A 15,012-nucleotide genomic window follows, 5' to 3' on the forward strand; every position below is an offset into this window, starting at 1 on the left:
AAAAGCCGAAAATTTGCACAAAGGCTTCATAGACTAAGGGGCATTGATTGATAACTATTAGGTTTGCTAATTCCAGAAAAGTGTTTTTTCGCTCCACCCTAGTGCTGATGGCTTCGCCACACAAGACATGCCTCCCAAAGGTCTGAGACCCCATGGTCTCGAGATATGAAAAAAAAAACGAAGAATATAATAATCCGCGTTAACCTAATGAAATCATTACTCTAGCTCCATAAACCAGGGAGGAAATAGTCTAGGGCGTTAGTTTGGATAATTGATTCCTCCTGTTGAGTTTTAGTTGTAAGGTCAGTGCGGGCAAGACCGGCATACTTTATTTGAAATAAAGTTTGAGATGGATAAAACTAGACTACTAAAGTAGTCTGGAGTGATCCGCATGGTCCTATGGGCTAGCAAATTTTATATCCTACACAGCTTTTATGATACTTTGGTGAATTAAAGTAAACTTGTGTGATAAAAATCACTTTTTTTAAGGCTCGGCGGGTTGACCGTCCCACCAAGTCCCCACGCGCTGAGTAAGGAAAGACCGTCTAGTGCTCGTTGTCGCGTAATTTTAATTTCATATGGAAATAAGTATCAAAATCATGTTCATTATTATATTATATAATAACAGGGAGTAATGTCAAAACAAATAACGTTGATATTTTCAACATATCAGCATTTTTCTATTTACAAGGCAAGACCGTCATATGTCCCGTAAATGAGATTGATAACCTTCTTTTTTCAGGTCCAGACCAAAGCAAAGCCGAAACTTATAGTTAAAATTAACCTACAACACCGGTTTTAACTCGACTTATTTCCCACAAAGCCTAAAAAAGGTGCCTTACTCTTATATGCCGGTCTTTCCGACTAGGCACAATTTCGAAGTTACATATTTCAGGACATAAAACAATAAATTGATCGCGTTTTAAGAGCATTAATTGTACTAGATAGGAAGAACGATTATTAAATTAACACGTTACATACAGATATTCCAACTGCTTCTATTTTATTTTAATTTTTTGCGTAACCATGTTGAACTCGATGGTCAAGTTTTTTGTTAACTAGTGTTCGTCCTAAGGGATATCTATTGAAGACCAATGGATTAAGGATGAAAAACTGGTATACCTTCGGAGGAGTAAGAAGTGATAGATATATAAATACAAATGTTATATTTAGTAGACGGTCTTTCTTGGTAGACGGTCTTCCTGACACTGACCTTATCTATAATCCAACTCTGTTACTGTCTCTTTCGCATCAAATTTAGGGCCCATTTACACTGCCCGCAAACTCGCATGAAATGTGTTACAGCGCGCAAACTCGCATGTAATTGTTTTGTACATTGCCGTATTTTATTGGTGTGTATTGTATGTAACCTCAACAATCCACAATGTAACTAAAGTGGCATGCGTTTTTGCGCGACATAAATGAGCCTAGTTTAATAAAACATTTGAATACGTACTGTTTAAAGACAATCAATTAAAAAATCACATTAGTCGTGCTTCCGGACTGCATGTGAATTCACATACCGATACCTGTGAAAAATGCAGACAGTTAAGCATGCGAGTTTCATTACATTATAATAGGTAGGTATCCATACTAATATTATAAATGAGAAACTGTGTGTGTCTGTTTGTTTGCCCGTCTTTCATGGAAAAACGGAGCGACGAATTGACGTGATTTTTTTAAGTGGTGGTAGCTGGTAGGCTTGAGATGGAGAGAAACATAGCCTACTTTTTGTTTATTTCTAACCCCCCACTTCCCTAAAATGGAGGGGTGGAATTTTGTATGATGCATTCCAAAATTTTCGAATTTAACGCGAGCGAAGCCGCGGGCAAAAACTAGTATTAAATAATAATCTTACCGGACAGCACAAGGAAACTCTATTAAATACCCATCTTCAGGAAATGCGAACTGATATAAAACTATTTGGTGTAGAAGATTAACATGATCGTTGTATGGTTTTTTAATAGTGATTAAAAAATAGGCGGAATCAATTACATGTTAAATATTTTTATACTAGGAAAATTTTGTGATACCATTGATTGATGTTTGATATTTTAAGGACAGTATGTTGACGTTTTTTTGAAATGAAATAATGTTATAATGAGGTTTTAACGATAAAAAAATCCTTGTGAGTCTATGCCTTGTCCGTATCCGAGATGTTTATAATTTATAAGCAAAGAGCATTGAATCACTACGTTTTTGGTATGCAAAAGCAAAGAGGATCGAGTATTATATAGAGTTACTGTCAAAGTAAAATGTGTAATCTAATCACAGTGCATAGACTGCCATCTCTTGGCACAAGCTTAAAACTTTTGAACCAGTTTTGACAATTTCGCCCATATTGTTAGCTTGATATCTGCTTGATATGTGTTAAAATGTCAAATATTAATATTAGCGCCATTCCCCAAAGGTGTAACGCCATCTAGGCCACCGTACCTTTTTCTCTATGGCTTTGAGGTACGTTTTTTTCTTAGACTTTATCCGTATATACGGAGTTACATATGTCTTTGATACTATATTGAACCAATGAGGAGGCACACTGACATTTTATTCCGCCAGGCGGCGCCTGTGCAAGTGTCTAGGCATGTCACTGACATTCACATGTGAGAGAGAGAATAAACATATCATCTTCTCGCTCTAACGTATGAAATTCTATGGACTGCTGGCGCCATCTATCATAACCTTTGAGTGTGCCTCCTCATTGAACCATCATTGAACTATTACCAAACTATCACCGATATGTCAGATCAAAGAATATAATACTCACTAGGAGAAGAACGCCAACTCCATACAAAAAAATTCACACGTTTATACTAGTGGCGGTCTCAACATCATCAAAAGTGTAACGCCATCTAGGCCACCGTACCATTTTCTCTATGGCTTTGAGGTACGTTTTTTTCTTGAATCCGTCTATACGGAGTTACATATGTCTTGGTATAGGGTATAGGGCAAAATAGTTATTTGTTATACAAGGGGGCAAAGTTGTATTTTAACGCCGAGTGTGGAATTGAAAAACGAGCAACTGAAAGGATTCTATAGTTGAACCACGAGTGAAGCGAGTTCGAGAATAGAATCCTGAACTTGCGAGTTTTCTAACACACGAGAAGTAAAATACATTTGCACCCGAGTGTAACACAAAATTTTTCCCCTCACTATAGCGAGGAAACTACAACGCAAAAATGCGTTTATCACTGCTTCCAGTAGTTCCAAAGGTGGTAAATCATCTTTATTACTAGATTCACCTACTTTTATCAATTTTAAAGCAGTTAATTTGACTTTATTCAAGGTCAAATTACTTTACCCATTGGATAAAATGCGTTTTTACCCGCTGGTATTAAAGGACAAAACACGTGTTTCTGAGCTAGTGAGGGGAAAATAATAGAATTAGTATATGGCACAGGGTTACCTGAACGTCAACCAAGAGTTTCTGACGTTTCAGAATACATTATTTGATAGCGTAAATGTCACGGAATAACCGCAAAATTTAAATTTTGAAAAAACCCCGACAGCGACATAGTAGACCGATTTTCATGAAACATGGCTAAGAACACTCCCGACTAACTCAGCTTTCAGACAAAAGAAACTAAATCTAAATCGGTTGTTCCGTTGGGGAACTACGATGCCACAGACAGACACAGACAGACACAGACAGACACAGACAGACACAGACAGACACAGACACAGACAGACAGACAGACAGACAGACAGACAGACACGTCGAACCACTGTCGAACTCATAACACCCCGTCATTTTTGCATCGGGGGTTAAAAGGACATTCTTGTATTGAGATAGCGAAAAGCGTCTTGGTTAGTTCATTATAACAATTGACAACGTTTCAAAATTTTCAATGTGCCTAAATCGAAAACCATTTCGAGATATACGCTTGTAGATCACATAAATCATTTTCTTAATTTTTTTTTCCGCATATTTAGTATAAAAAAATCTTAAAAATAGTTTAAAGGGGAAGTGACGTCAAATAGCTGATTTAGAGCTGCCACTATATCAAAAATATCTTCCAGTTGGGATGTCACTTGAGTTTGACAGTGAAACTTATCACAGTTCGTAGCAAAGATATTAAAAAATTCATGGCTTAGTCTATGATTCGTAGTCATTCACTATTGCTTGACAGTGACACTTGACAGTCAGACATACCGGACTGTTTAAGCTGACAATAAAACTTTTTTTTTAGGAATGATTTTGTCGTTTTCTTAGGTGTATTAAACAACACATGTGACGTCACGAAGCTGTGTCTTGACGTTTGTAACTTACGCTCTTTCTGCTCGAAGCAGTAATAAAAAGGGAATTTCTCATTAAAATAGCAGTTTTTGGAAAAATAAAAAAATACGTGTATCTTTTTGTATTAAGTTCTTTCAAACCAAACAATAAAAAGTAGTACTCAAAAATATGAAATGTTGTCAATTGTCATTTGTTTTACAAGGGAGCAAAGTTGTAGTAGCGTTGGGCCAACTGTATGGAAAAAGACTTTGCTTTGGCATACAGTTGGTTCGACGCTACGCTCGCGAGACGCTAGATGCCACCCTACGGTGGCCCTAACCGCACGAGCCAATATTGATACCTGAGCAAGCGAAAGATTCCAATATTAAACTGTGAGCATAGCGAGTAGATCAAAAAGTGGAATCTTGAGCGTTGTGGGGGTTCCAAGGCAGGTATTTTGCCATTAAGTGAAACACAAAACTCTAAGCTATTAAGTTACCTATGTTTGGTGTGTACTCAGAATAAAAAGAGTGATATAGTAATCTGGATAAATATAGCATTAATATAGAATAATTTGATGTGGTATACGTGTAAATAGCATGTGTAGTTAAAAGAATATCTTGGTGGTTCTGCTGGGAGGAAGCTCTGTCGCAGAACCACTTTGACATTAGATTTACACAAAAACTAGGCATATAGAATTTTTCCAAATGGTCCTAGAATTTTATAGATATCTTATAGATATTTTCTGATATGTTTATGTTTTCGAAAGACAGTGTGGTTCTGCCGGGGAGCATGACGTATATTTTCTACAACTTTAACGAATAAGCAATAAAGCCGAGTACTTAAGTACTTATAAACATTGTTTAAAACATAGTTATTATTATAATTTATAAACTTTATTACAAAATAAACAAATATATTAAAAAACAAGTCACAAAAACACGACGGGACGTCACCACAACCTTCCTTAAACTTATTTATATGATTTTATTTTCTTTCTATTTTATATAAGTTTTTCTCTACTTTTATTCTTAAAACTGTTCACTTTATGCCAACTGAGTGTGCTCAATTCCTCTCTTGTGAATATATGGCCAACCGTAGAAATTCAAACTAGTCTCTAATTCTGCACGGGTAGCGTGGTCACGCGATAGACGATAAAATATCAGGCCGTCCCTATCGCACTATTAGTAAGTGCGATAGGGACGGCCAGATGTTTTATCATTTATCGCGCGACCATACTTGCCTGCCAGGTTGTCATGATTCATGAAAGTTGTCACGAATGGAATGAACGAAAGTTTTTATTGTGTGAGTGACACCTGTATCAGTAGTTATGCAGCCGTAACTGCCAAGAGCCACTATTTTATTGGTTAATCTGTCACATATCTTCATTTACTCATTATAAACAAATATTTTTAGACTCTGTACAGACAGACACACTATTAGCACCTAAGCATACATATGAATATGCAAGTGATACTAAAAGTTATACAAGTTTGTACAAGTCATAAGACTACTTTGTGTTCATCTTGCATTACAACATTTACGTTGATTAATTTTTTTTAAACATACATAAGGGTCACAATTACGACTTTTGCCAAGACGTCCCCCCTTGCCTCCGGCGCCAGGTTTATGCACTACAAGTCTACGAGTCGGCTGGAGGGTGTTCGTTCTTTGGCAAGTTTTAGGAGCTGTAACTGGTTTTTTGTCCCTTAAGATTAATTGGGCAAAACCTTTTTTGATTAGAGGAACCCTTACGCACTTCTTACATTTTTGACAGGTTGTAGTAAATTTACTCGTGGGCTTTTTCTGAGTCAATATTAAATGTGATAATGCCTTTTTGATAATAGGTTGTCGCGATGGGCACGGTGTCTTTTTTGGACAGCAGACGATATCTCCCTCTGGACCGGCGCAGCTCGTAGTTGTCGCGGCACAAGGAGGCCCTTGTGTGGACCCTGTGAGTTGACATGGTGGAGCATTCTTTGGCGGAGGTGCACCTTTGTAAAACTCAAGGCAAAAGCTACAACTCGATCCAAGACGCACCGCTCTTCGGTCATTATCTTGCTGCGAGCAAGCATTTGCTGCATTTTCACAGTCTTTCCTAGTTGGTTTAGATCCGGGACACTCGACACCTTGTTCTCTACAGATTGTTTCTTTTCCTGCTCTTTCACCTGGTCCGATCCTTCCGATGTGCTGGACACCCGCTTCGCATTGATTCTGAGGATTAAAAGCACTGTAATGCATTCTAGTACAACATTTTTCTGGTTTTATTAATTTTGATACAAGCTTTTTCAAAGCGAATCCATCTCCCTGGCTTCCGTCCTGAACTCGAGGGCGACGACAAGGCGGCACTTTACGGTAATCGTCTTCCCCGGTTCCTATGCTTCTTGAATTTTGATCGTACGACACACTTGTACAGCATATTGGTTTTGGCTGTACGGTATTATATAATAACAATCTGCCAAACTTTTTTTTCATGGACCCGTCCTTGCAACCACACTGTTGCGCTTTAGTCACCTGCAGCAATTGAGAGCTAAAAATCTTTTTTATCATAGTATCGCCACATAAACATCGTTGCGATTTGGCTTGCTCACTCAACTTTATACTATCCAGCACTTTTTGATAATCAAATTCTCCGCTCTTATTGGAACATTTACAATCGCTCTCTTTTATACATTTATTACCAATTTTTTGTAAAAGCATACTTATTCGTGGAACTTTATCCAAATTGAATGCAGTTCCAGAAGTTCTGTCGCAACAACAACTTTTTTTAGAGGATTTACAGCGACAGCAACCACCTTCACTTTCTTTTTGCAATAATTTACCAATCACTCGCAGGATCTTAAAAAATGTTGGGTCTTTCTTACAACCACATTTTTTTCTTTTAGTAGTTTTACTTTCGCACTCGTCTTCATTACAACATTTTGTCTTTTTTTCTTTAGGACAACATTCGCAACTTTTAGTACGCTTACATTTACGATTTCTTTTTCCAAAACATTTGAGACCTTTTTTCCCTGAGGAATTAGGTATATCACATTGACAACAGATTTTCTTTTGCTTCACGCAAGGAGCAAGAATACCATCAGGTACATTAAGACAATTACAACCAATGTTTTTTATTTTATTGGATCTTTGACCTGTACAAGTAGATGCGGATTGGCTTGACGTGCTTTGAGAACAAAGAATGCCTACACTGTTTTGATCGGTACATCCTATTAATTTTGGTTTTTTGTCACAGCGGCAGCGTACAGCTTTGGTCTTTTTAGGCTTACAATATTTTTTAGGGAGATTATTACAACATAAATCATTTCTTTCGAATTGCGATTTAATGAACTGACTCCATGATGTCAATGACGACTTCGATGCTTTATCGTTAGAATTACATGGTGAAGGTTCACGACTCCTGAGCAGAACACTGAAGGCTGACCCTGACTTGGGTTCACGGCACGCAGAAGCGTCGCTACAACTACAGCTACAATCTGTGCCCGGTTGCACGTTTTGCATATATTGGCTATTTGGATCATAACCTGGCATATTATTATTAAAAGGATAATACGGGTTACTGAAGGGCGCAGGTTGGTTAATATCGAGATATCTGGCCGGCATGTAATTATTATAATTTGTGTTACCATAAGGCGCAGGTCTGTTATCGAGACATCTTTTGTAAACACCCACTTGAAAACTAAAGTTTGATCCAATGTTAACAGCGTCCTTGTCAGGCCCTACTGTTGTTTGGTGATTTGGGACGTTTGCAGTGTTTATAGGGATAGGGTTGCTGTTATTACTTTGTACTCCGGGACACTTGGGAACACAACAAGTGATTCCTATATCTTTACAAAAAATGTCTCTGTCTGGTCTTTGCTCTCGCCTTTCCTTACACCTGCATTGACATGATACATCATTGCCATGAAAATTGGTACTGGCGTTATTATACCTGCACTGATAATCCATTTGGGGTGGTGGCGGGATATAGTTAGCACTACAACTGTCGTAAGAACATGGTTTGGGTTTTGAACGCATTTTACCACATAGACATCTTTTCTTTTCTTTCAGCAATACACGAAAGTATCTTTTCAAACAACTACCGCCTTCATAATTGCCCATATTGAAACCTCCACAACGAGGTTGCTGCGGAATATGCATACAAATACAACCATCTTCATCACGTCCCATTCTTGCCATATTTGTAGGAGAGTAATTTCTTGGTATAGGGACATACGGAGCATTATTACCGTACATTTGACGTCCGTTACCCATACTTCGGTAAAATTTTATGTTAAAAGACGCGTTTGATCCTACAGTATTGCGTGGCTCCCTTTTAGTAGACTTTTGGTTAAACACGGAGTATACCAACACTGTTTTCGCGTAGGGTGTACTATTGGTTTCTGGAACTTTCTGGCGGTGATTATCAGTTTGGCTAACCTTATAATAATAAGGACTTTGAATCTGTATTTTTGGTGGCCTTCGTTGCTCATGTGCGTGGCGTCTTTTGTTGTCTCTATAACGTATCCGAACCTGTGTAGGAAAAGCAAACATTTGAGATGAGTTAGCTGTATCGATCCTAGGTGTAACTATGCCGGAAGATGTGAATGACTGTTGTATAATTTCCATCTTGGCTGATCTTCTTAAATCCGTCGTGACTATTTTTTTCCTACCTTTCTTTTGGTGTGTTATTTTTGTTTGGCGTTTCTTCCTTAGCGAGGTAAATGGTACCGATTGAATGGATCCACATTTAAAATTGTTGATGTGGCCGCTTGCCCGTCCGACGGTATAGTTACATGTTTCACGCTGTTGCCATTTCTTATATAAATGTATCTCTTTGGCATAGTAAACATCCGGTGGTAATTCATTTCTATTCAAAAATAGTTTACTGGAGTGTGATCCTTCAAAAAGCTCTTTTTGGCGAGTATGTACATCTCGCAATTGGGAAAAATCTGGCATTATACTGCAAACAAAAAGTAAATTTTATAAATTATTACGATTACATTCTGCTACCTACTTACCTATTCTAGTTTTATAACCCCCGACGCAAAAACGACGGGGTGTTATAAGTTTGACGTGTCTGTCTGTGTGTATGTCTGTCTGTCTGTCTGTGTGTGTGTGTGTCTGTGGCATCGTAGCTCTCGAACGGATGAACCGATTTAGATTTAGTTTTTTTATTGAAAGCTGAGTTAGTCGGGAGTGTTCTTAGCCATGTTTCATGAAAATCGGTCCACTATGTCGCGGTCGGGAGTTTTTTCAAAATTTTAATTTTTTAATGAATCATTTAATTCCACTACCGTCTTACCCAATTTTCAGTTTAGTACCTTTTGTGTTTTTTATATAGAAGATTTTTTTTGCAACCATAACATCACAAAAAAATTTCAAGAGCCATGTAACAGCACATTAAATTTTCCTAATCCTCCATGCTAATAAATAATAATATGAATTACCAAATGACACCGGGAACTTCCTTTTCTGAACATCCAAAGTCAAGGAACCTAACTATTGAATAATGCCATGACCCTGACTTTATTAAAATATGGTTCTGTGGGGTATTCCCACATGTTAATATTTTTATAATATTTTAGAAATTTTGATAATTAATTTAATTTCAAACCATATTAAGTGTAATCGATTGTGGTTGATGTCAAGTGTCAATTGACTCCTTGACTTTGGCTTGATTGACTTGGCTGCCATCTGTCAGCAATTTGACAGCATAGCGGCCAGCTAAAGCACATAGCATACACATAGCTAAAGCAGCTAAATATGACCATAGTGATTCAATGCTCTTTGGCTCTATTTTATCTTCAAAATCAAAAGGGAGGAAATAGTCGAGAGCGTTTGTATGGGGAATTGACCCCTCCTGTATCGTCTTAACATGTTGCAGTTTGTTTAGAGCATGGCGTCGCGTCGGATTTTTATAGTGTGATTATGGGGCCCGTTTCTCGAAAGGTACAAGCCTTTTATTACAAGTGTGTTTCCATGACAACCCATACGATTTGACAGTTCGCGCACTTGTAATACTACTAGAAAATACTACAATGAGGAGGCACACTCAAAGGTTATGGCAGATGGCGCCACCCTATTAGTCCATTGCACAGATAAATAATTTCATACGTGAGAGCGAGAAGATGATATTTGTTTTCTCTCTCTCACATATGAAGGACAGTGACATGCCTAGACCATACCTTCAATAGGGACTGAGCTCAACACTTTGTTTGCCATACTAAATTGAACCTTATCACCGGTCCAGAAAGGCGTTTGTGTCAGACTAATAAAAGTGTGTCCACATGAGAGGGTCAAAGTTGGGGCTGGTGTCCCTCTCGCACGTGTGACCAGTGTTAAGGAGCTTACTATAGTAGTAGTATTTTTACCTGTAACATGATAACTAAGTTTATAAACTTCTTAAATTATTTTTGTATTATATCGAGGCAAGGGTATTAATACCTTGTAACGAATTGGTAAGTCATTATTATGAAGCCATAAAACCAAAGATTTGCGCCATTAAAAAATACCTTTAATTGGGTACCTATTGGTAGATTTGGTAGTAACTTTGAATATTGACTGGTATCCCCAAATAATGACAGTGATGACGTCATTCAAATGATTTTGACAGTGGAAATAAGTGCGAGAGGGACACCAGCCCCAACTTTACCCTCTCATGTGGACCAGTGTGGACACACTTTTTGGCCTAACTACTCAATCTAGCTTAATATCTCTAAATCTATGGTCTAGACATTGCACAGGCGCCTCCTGGCGGGATAAAATGTCAGTGTGCCTCCTCAATTCGCGTGTTATCGGGTCGCGTCGAGTTTTAATAGTGTGTCGGCGCCTTAATTATGACTTCCAGTGATGTCATCATGGCACCACTTAGCCATTTTACATTTGAATTTTATTTTGGACCAGTTGGTCCAATCAAGGCGCTGGTCCAATGATCGCAACCTTCCCCTATTTTATTATTTGACCAAAACACGGACTTATTAGGGCATTTTCAAAATTTGGGACCCAAAATTAACGAAAGTCGTTAACAAAAATTAACTCGCTGTCAGTTTTGTGACGACAATTAAGTATTAAGCATAAAATCTGTCAAAAAAAATTTTTTTTTCACGTTCTGAATGATTATTAATAAAGCTTAAAGTTTATGTAATTAACACAAAAACATTTATTGAAATTCCATGCTTAATTATCTTCACAAAACTGACAATGAGTTAATTTTAGTTAACGACTTACACTAATTTTGGGTCCCTAATTTTAAAAATGCCCATTAGACCAAAAATTACATAAATTGTTCGCGAAGTTTACGCTTAAGTAGCGTCAAAAACATAAGGTAGAGGAGCACAACTGAGAAACGCAAGCTGTTTGGTACCTATATATTTTCCAACAGTACCTCGACTGCGCAGTAAGAGATTGCATAATCAGTAAAAGTTGTCTGGAACACTCATTGAAAACAATTCTGCGAATAAGTTAAAGTGTAGTTTAGATCCACAAAAATAGTCCGTATTCTTAGAACGGCAGCTCGATCATGCTTACCTCATACAAAATAGTCGTCACAAGTATGGGGTCGCTTCGGGTCAGCCAGCGGCGATAAACAAATTGTGGCAAGGTCATGATCAAACATGGAAATAATTGACGGGTATTGTCGTAACACACATCGGTTGAATTAATTGCGTCGATCTAATTCTAAGAAGACGATGAGCCTAGGAACTTTTTAGGGTTCCGTAGTCAACTAGGAACCCTTATAGTTTCGCCATGTCAGTCTGTCCGTCCGTCCGTTCGTCCGTCCGTCCGTCTGTCCGTCCGTCCGTCCGTCCGTCCGTCCGTCCGTCCGTCCGTCCGTCCGTCATTCCGTCCGTCCGTCCGTCCGCGGATAATCTCAGTAACCGTTAGCATTAGAAAGCTGAAATTTGGTACCAATATGTATATCAATCACGCCAATAAAGTGTAAAAATAAAAAATGGAAAAAAATGTTTTATTAGGGTACCCCCCCCTACATGTAAAGTGGGGGCTGATATGTTTTTTTATTCCAACCCCAATGTGTGATATATTGTTGGATAGGTATTTAAAAATGAATAAGGGTTTACTAAGATCGATAATATTAATTTTTGATAATATTAATATTTTAGGCCAGTCCATGTCCGTCCGTCGTCCGTCCGTCCGTCCGTCCGCGGATAATCTCAGTAACCGTTAGCATTAGAAAGCTGAAATTTGGTACCAATATGTATATCAATCACGCCAGATAAAGTGTAAAAATAAAAAATGGAAAAAAATGTTTTATTAGGGTACCCCCCCCCTACATGTAAAGTGGGGGCTGATATTTTTTTTATTCCAACCCCAATGTGTGATATATTGTTGGATAGGTATTTAAAAATGAATAAGGGTTTACTAAGATCGTTTTTTGATAATATTAATATTTTAGGAAATAATCGCTCCTAAAGGAAAAAAAAGTGCGTCCCCCCCCTCTAACTTTTGAACCATAAGTTTAAAAAATATGAAAAAAATCAGAAAAGTAGAAATTTATAAAGACTTTCTAGGAAAATTGTTTTGTACTTGATAGGTTCAGTAGTTTTTGAGAAAAATACGGAAAACTACGGAACCCTACACTGAACGTGGCCCGACACGCTCTTGGCCGGTTTTTATTATTATTATCAAGAGGTTACTCATGGAGAAGGCATGGGCTACTATGGAGCGATCTGGCCCAGAAGCTGCCTTGTGACTGTCAGGATGATGCTAACGACAAGTGCTGCGTGTTTAAGACCTTTTTTGTAGCAAGTAAGTATTTGGTAGTAGGTACCTATGAGACATCAACATATTCCCTTTCTACCAACTTGCCGTATGTCTAACACGGTAATCCAAGTTATACCTAAATAAATGACAGTAGCGCATTTTTTGTAAAATATACAAAATGCTACAAAATTGCACTACGATAGGTACAGTCGGCCAAGAAAGTGGTCTACCAGTTTTTACAAAAGTTTGTGTGAGCTCTAACGATCGCTAAGGTTGACTTGACACACGGCATGACGTAAACATCATATATAGACAGAGCGATTGTCACTGACATAATATTATTGCAAGCGGAAATCGACCTTGTTGTCTCATGACGTTTAAACGAACCTCACCCGTAGGGTGGTAAACCACATTTTTGGTCGACTGTACTCGGCACTAGGACGGTCCCTAGTTTTCCTCCATAATTCGAAAACTAGAGGTGCAACCACAGCCACACATTTATCTTTATATACATATGTTTGACGGCCGGTCTGACCTAGCGCGTAGTGACCCTGCCTGCTACGCCGCGGTCCCGGGTTCGAATCCCGGTAAGGGCATTTATTTGTGTGATGAGCACAGTTCCTGAGTCATGGATGTTTTCTATGTATATAAGTATTTGTATATTATGTATATCGTTGTACCTGTAACACAAGCCATCTTGAGCTTACCGTAGGGCTCAGTCAATCTGTGTAAGAATGTCCTATAATGTTTATTTGTTTGTTTATGTTTATACCTTAGTAACGACCTTCATAAAACTCTGCATTGCGTGTACTTACAGCAAAAATCTATAGTTGACCTTAAACGTTTGCAATACGGTTTAAAAGCGACATAGAATAGTGTCTCCGATTGTATATCACGAGCATAAATGTATTTGTTTACACGCTGTTGTGATTGTTTTATCGCGGAAGCATGTTTTAAGATTTGCTAGCGGTACGTCGACTGTCCTTCGGAGGTCATGAGGGCAAGGGTATTTAGAGTTATTGTTTTGTTAGATACGATTCTTTGTGAAAACTAATTAATGAGATAACCGAGCTATTTCGCAATAATAGACTTGGTTTTTGTAACGGAAAGATTTTAAACATGAGTAGGTCTAGTTTGTTGGCTTTTATAAAAAAACAGGTAATATTAAAATTACCTATTACGGGACGTTCAACAGAAGGTATAGAGAGTTTACAGGGTCGTAGTCGTACAACGCCATACATTACATTTCTAGTTCGTTTAATCCTCTTTTATTTTCGTTATCTAAGTAGGTAATAGAGAAAATCTCGAATATATTAAGTACATGGCCACTAAAAATTAGATGTAATTCTACGGTATTTTTAAATAAATTAATAGTACCTACTAACATTAAAGGAAAACTGGCTGACCATATGCTTAAATTGAAATAGATATCATACACGAAAGAAAAAACGGCAAGGCCCACTGGTGGCCGAGCCGGCAATCGAACCCGGGTCTTCAGCCACGCGGGCGTGTGGTCTAGTGGTAAAGACGTTATCCGCGTAAGTTGAAGACCCGGGTTCGATTCCCGGCTCGGCCACCAGAGGGCCTTGCCGTTTTTTCTTTCGTGTATGATATCTATTTCAATTTATAATTTATATATAGCAGTGTGACTACTTGAAAAAAATAACAAATCAAAAATATTCAATAAAATAATTTGATTTGTTCCCAAGTTGACCATATGCTTGTTTATAATTATGCGATACAAAATATCTATATAAGTAGTAGATTTTCTAGATACTATTAAACAACTACATCTGATAGTTCCCAAGTATTCAATATTTACCCAATAGCTGTTTTCAGGCAGTGCTCCTAAAATAATTGATAGAACTCCCTTTCACTTACGAATGCCCAGGAATGGTCTTAAGTAGATATAGATATTGCCTATCATTGAAACTACTAAAAGTAGGTAACACTTTAGATCCTAAGGGCTGAAATTCCCCGAACTTCTTAGGGCGTGCAGGAATCCCCACTTTATGTAATAGTGTTTTTGTTTTGCACTTGGTACGCGTACTCGTGACCGGCGCGTACGTTTATCAATATTCATCAATTGGTAT

General features: G+C 37.9%; 1 protein-coding gene across 1 annotated transcript; it reads right to left on the reverse strand.

Moving 5' to 3' along the window:
* Positions 1-5,469: 5,469 nt before the first annotated feature.
* On the reverse strand, positions 5,470-14,896 carry LOC125241085. The gene is made up of 2 exons (XM_048149398.1): positions 14,742-14,896; positions 5,470-9,158 (listed from the first exon to the last, which is right to left on the reverse strand). The coding sequence occupies exon 2, from the start codon at positions 9,152-9,154 to the stop codon at positions 5,738-5,740; it is 3,417 nt and encodes a 1,138-aa protein (XP_048005355.1). The 5' UTR covers positions 9,155-9,158; positions 14,742-14,896; the 3' UTR covers positions 5,470-5,737.
* Positions 14,897-15,012: the final 116 nt, after the last annotated feature.

This window comes from Leguminivora glycinivorella, chromosome Z (genome assembly GCF_023078275.1).
Source record: "Leguminivora glycinivorella isolate SPB_JAAS2020 chromosome Z, LegGlyc_1.1, whole genome shotgun sequence".
Lineage (NCBI taxonomy): Eukaryota > Metazoa > Arthropoda > Insecta > Lepidoptera > Tortricidae > Leguminivora > Leguminivora glycinivorella.

Bases quoted from the DNA above. Each gene is read 5' to 3' on its own strand.
- LOC125241085 (XM_048149398.1), bottom strand. From the start codon at position 9,154: ATGCCAGATTTTTCCCAATTGCGAGATGTACATACTCGCCAAAAAGAG.